The sequence below is a fragment of the Rhagoletis zephyria genome, unplaced genomic scaffold (assembly GCF_001687245.7).
Source record: "Rhagoletis zephyria isolate East Lansing unplaced genomic scaffold, Rhagoletis_zephyria_1.1 Rzeph_scaffold_02127, whole genome shotgun sequence".
In the NCBI taxonomy this organism is placed as follows: Eukaryota; Metazoa; Arthropoda; class Insecta; order Diptera; family Tephritidae; genus Rhagoletis; species Rhagoletis zephyria.
Window position 1 is genome coordinate 75,702 of NW_016159211.1, and position 4,993 is coordinate 80,694.

The 4,993-nt window shown below is 46.9% G+C and overlaps 1 protein-coding gene across 1 annotated transcript; it reads left to right on the plus strand.

Annotated features, from left to right (window-relative positions):
- Nucleotides 1-333: 333 nt before the first annotated feature.
- LOC108366080 (uncharacterized) lies at nt 334-1,185 on the plus strand. Its single transcript, XM_017620360.1, has one exon. The coding sequence runs from the start codon at nt 334-336 to the stop codon at nt 1,183-1,185; it is 852 nt and encodes a 283-aa protein (XP_017475849.1).
- The last annotated feature ends 3,808 nt before the right edge of the window (nt 1,186-4,993 follow it).

Genomic DNA, 4,993 nt, shown 5'->3' on the forward strand with positions numbered 1-4,993 from the left:
GTACATGCATACATATTTACATACATATTTAAATAGGCATAGGTAAGAAATGTAAAAGAACAGCTACTGAAAGATCATTCGAATATGACCTTCATTGCGAACAGTCGTGTAATTGCAGTTGTATAAGAAACTAAATTAACTTTAATCAAGTTTTAATAAATTAAATACAGTCCACCCAAGAAACATTTCTGCGTTTTTCATTTTCTGGGTTTTTTGGAAATTAAAATTTGTAGAAAAAGCTCTAGAAATCACCAAGGTCCTTCGAGCCGGATGAGGCTCAGATCCACCATCATCAACTTTATGTTTCATCGGGACACGGTACGTAACCTCCAAATGACCTCGTCGGACAACTCATCGGAAGCCGGTTCATCGCTTGCCAGTAGCGCCGTTGCTGAAGCAGCAGCTCGCAATGTACGTGTTAAAGTTAAGCAGCGTGCAAATTTGCTGGCACGTTTGCAATCTTGGCACATTGGCATCGACGGCCCTCAGCCACTGCGCCAGCTGAAAATCAAATTGGTCTTAGTGGAGCGCCACAACAACGCACTTGAAGAGCTGCAAACTCAACTGGAGAAGCTTGATGAGTCGCAGCTAGAGGAAGACCATCGGGCTGCATTTGAGCAGTCGTATATCCAAGCAAAGGCAGCACTCACCGACCGCATGGCCACACTACAAGCCATGGAAAGTCCGCAGCAGTTCAGCAGCACGCATATTTTCAACGAGCGCAAACAAGCTGGCCGCATTTACTTGCCAAAACTTCAATTGACGCGCTTCAGCGGAGAACAGCGTGATTGGTTGGACTTTTACAACGTTTTTTCAACTCTCGTCCACAACAACAAAGATCTGTCCGATGTTGAAAAATTCCAGTATCTGCGTTCGTGCTTAGCAGACAAGGCATCGCGGCTGATTCAGTCACTCGAGGTGACCAGTGTCAATTACAAGGTTGCGTTGGAACTTATCGTCGCTTGGTTCAACAACAGCCGTCTCATTTTTCAAGCGCACATGCAGCAGATTTCTGACATCCCACCACTATCGTCAGCGACAGTACCTGCTCTTCGTAATTTCATCGACATCGTTAACGTAAATCTTCGCGCAATGCAGTATTGGCCACAGCCCAGCAAAGAGGTGATGGAATTTTGTTGTACAGTGTCGAAAAAGATAGATGCACCCACGCTTACACGATGGTAAGAGGAGGTATCCGCCAAGTGGAACCCCTCTCAGTCATCACAACTACGGATGCCAACATGGGCCGATCTCGCCACATTCTTAGAAAGCCGTTGCCAGACTTTCAACATGCTGGAGGCAACTCAATCTGTCAAGACTCTATCCACTAAAAAACCACTATCGAAGAAGAATCAGCACGCCTTTGTAACCACAGAAGCTACAACAAAATGTGTACTATGCGGTGCCAGCCCATACCACAGTCCATTCAACTGCGAGCCATTCATGAAGATGGATCCTGTCGAGCGATATGTTCGAGCAAAACGGCTGCATTTATGTCTTAACTCCCTTGGAAGGAAACATTGCTCTAGTACATGCCCGTCTCATCGTAGATGCCAGCACGGCAAGGTGAGTCACCATACTTGACTGCATAGGACATACGGCGAAGATAAGTCAGCAAACAACAAAAATGCAGACAGCAAACAAACAGCGCTTCAAGCCGTCAAATGCACAGGCGAAGTCATTCTCGCCACCGCCCTCGTTCGGCTATTCAATTCCGCGGGCTCCTCACTCATTGCTCGTGTTCTGCTAGACTCGAGCTCGCAGCTAAACTTCGTAACAGAACACAATGCGCAGCATCTTCGCCTACCTCGTTCCAGGCGTAGCATCGAGGTAATAGGCATTGGCACAGCTACAACAAAAACTCAGCAGATGTGTTCTGTAGAGCTGAAGTCACTTCACACCGCCTTTGCTACGACCATCGAAGCTATGATTCTGCCATCAATAACGTCACATCAGCCAGCCAATCCAACAACTTCGACTCAAGGAAATTTCCAAGAAAAATCACACTATCTGATAGCACATTTCACAAACCTGGTGGCATTGATTGCCTCATTGGTGCAGGCATGTTTTCCGACCTTTTTCTGGTGGGCCAGATCAAGCTTCCCAACACCTCTTCTGTACTCCAAAAAACTAAGCTGGGATGGATTGTGTCTGGAATAGCCCCGCCATTATCGTCTTAGTCACCATCATCGTTGCATACAGCCTCGTCGTTACCGTTTTCGTTGTACAAATCATTCATAGATGCTAGCAATCATCCTCAAATTGGCCATCTGCTCGAAAAATTCTGGCCTGCGGGAAGTTTTTCGGAGCCACACCACACGATTCCCTGTCACCAATAAATTCATCGTGCGCTTGCCATTAAAGGAAGATCCACAGACGCTAGGCCATTCATACGAGACTGCCCTTAAAAGGTTGCTCGGTCTAAAGTATAAATTCGCACGCAATCCGTCGTTGTTGAACAATATTCTGAGTTCATGGGTGAGTACGAGTCCATGAAACACATAACTGAACTTGAGAGCAACACGAAAGGGCGCTACTTCATCCCGCATCACTGTGTGATGAGAACAGACAGTAGCACCACGAAGTTTCGCATCGTCTTTGATGCATCGTGCCGTACAACGTCGGGAAAAAGCTTAAACGAAATGCTTCGTGTTGGTCCCACTCTGCAGGACGACATCTTTACCATACTTATTCGCTTTCGTAGTCATAAATATGTGCTCATGGCCAACATCGCCAAGATGTACCGTCAGGTACTAGTGCACGAAGCTGATACGCCATGGCAGTGTATAGTATGGTAACTTATGGCACCAGCTGCGCGCCATACCTCGCGACTAAATGCCTACTTCAACTTGCCAGAGGTGAGTCTTCCCGCTTTCCAATTAGGGCTGCCGTCACACTGAAGGACTTTTATGTCGACAACTTAATGACTGGTGCGTCAACGGTCAACGAAGTGATCGCCATAAAACAACAAGTAACGTCGCTCCTCAGCAGTGCTGGTTTCCCGCTACGCAAATTTGCGTCGAACCATATGCGCGTCATAGAGGACGTACCCCAAGAAGACAGGGAAAAGAGCGTAAAACTAAGCGATTCCGAATACGTGAAAACTCTTGGGTTAAAAAGGTCACCAGTAGAAGATATTTTTATATTCAGCTATAACAATCATTCGTCGCAGACGAAGGCAACCAAGAGGTCCATATTGTCGCAAATAGCCAGTTTTTTTGATCCGCTTGGTCTTCTCAACCCTCTTATCGTCTCGTGCAAACTACTCATGCAACAATTGTGGGAGCTTAAACTAGACTGGGATGAAAGCGTGCCACAAGATGTCTACACACAATGGCGGAACTTCCATCAACAACTAAATCGGATCGACAACATTCAGATTCCAAGGTATGGTCCAATTAACGCTACTACTGAGATCCATGCTTTTGCAGATGCTAGCTTACGGCTTACGGCGCTTGCATTTACATGGTTACCCGCTCATCTCGAGAAGCAGTGTCATCGTTGGTGTGTGTCAAGTCCCGTGTGGCGCCTAAGAAAGAAGTGAGTTTTCCCCGCTTGGAACCGTGCGTTACAATGTTGCTAGCAGAACTCCTTCAATCTGTGGTGAACATATTCACAATTGAGTCAGAGCTCATTCATTGTTGGACTGACTCAACAATCGCCCTGTGCTGGATTCGCGGTGAGCCGTCCAGGTGGACCGTCTTTGTGGCCAATCGCGTTTCAAAAATTCAGCAGCTCACCGCACACTATACATGGCATCACGTGCCGTCGAAGCTCAATCCTGCCGACCTTGTTTCTCGCGGTGCAACTGTGGAAGAGATCAGGAATAACCAACAGTGGTTCCATGGGCCCTCGTTTCAACAAACGCCACACGAGAGCTGGAACAAATTTATCCTACGACATTCCTCTAAATCTGCCAGAACAACGTAAACAGCGGGTAGTATAGCTGACAGAACAACAACACGACATCGTTGCAGAGCATTAACATGTCAACAACTACAACAAGCTGTTTCGCATATTTACGTATGTGAGGTGGTTCAGCACGAAAAACCGAGCATCTTCTATCACTACCGAGGAAATCACCACCACCCTGTTAATGATTTGCCGATATATTCAGCAAAAACACTTTCGGAGCGAGTTTGACAATCCCAAAGCCAATAGATCCATCACTAAAACATCAAAATTATCATCGCTGTCGCCGTTTTTGCACAACGACCTAGTACATGTTGGCGGACGAGTAACAAACTCAACACTCAGCTTCGATGCCAAGCACCCGATCGTCCTCCCGCACAGACTCTTCAAAATATACTTCGCGACCAATTTTGGATCATTGGTGGTCGGACAGCAATCAGGCAAGTAATTCACAGTTGCATAATCTGCTATAGTCTCCGTCCAATTGTAGCCGAACAGATTATGGGGTCCCTTCCTGCACCGCGCATCACTGCATCCTATCCATTTGAAATGACAGGAGTCGATTATTGTAGCCCCTTTCTAGTCACCCAAACAATCAGAGGGCGAACTCCGATAAAAACCTACATAGCCGTCTTCATATGCTTCACCACCAAGGCGGTACATTTCGAACTGGTGCCCGACTTATCAACGGCAGCGTTCATTGCAGCTCTTAAGCGGTTCATAGCTAGCCGAGGGAAGTGTCGAGCCATCGTGTTTGACAACGCCACCAACTTTACCGGCGCAAATCGTGAACTGCGTGAACTATTGAAATCCTTCATTGCTCAAGAGCACATAAAGTGCGTTGAACAGCTTTGCAGGAACGAAGGCATAGAGTGGAGGTTCATTCGGCCAAGGTCCCCTCACTTTGGGGCCTATGGGAAAGCGCGGTGAAGCTTGCGAAGAATCACCTTCGTCGTGCTATCGGTTTGTACATTTTATCACACGACGAACTACACACCGTCGTTTGCCAAGCAGAAGCAGTGGTAAACAGCCGCCCATTGACTCCAATTTCCTCGGATCCTAATGATCTTCGGCCACTAAC

Coding starts and splice junctions, on each gene's coding strand:
- LOC108366080 (XM_017620360.1), top strand. CDS start 334: ATGACCTCGTCGGACAACTCATCGGAAGCCGGTTCATCGCTTGCCAGT.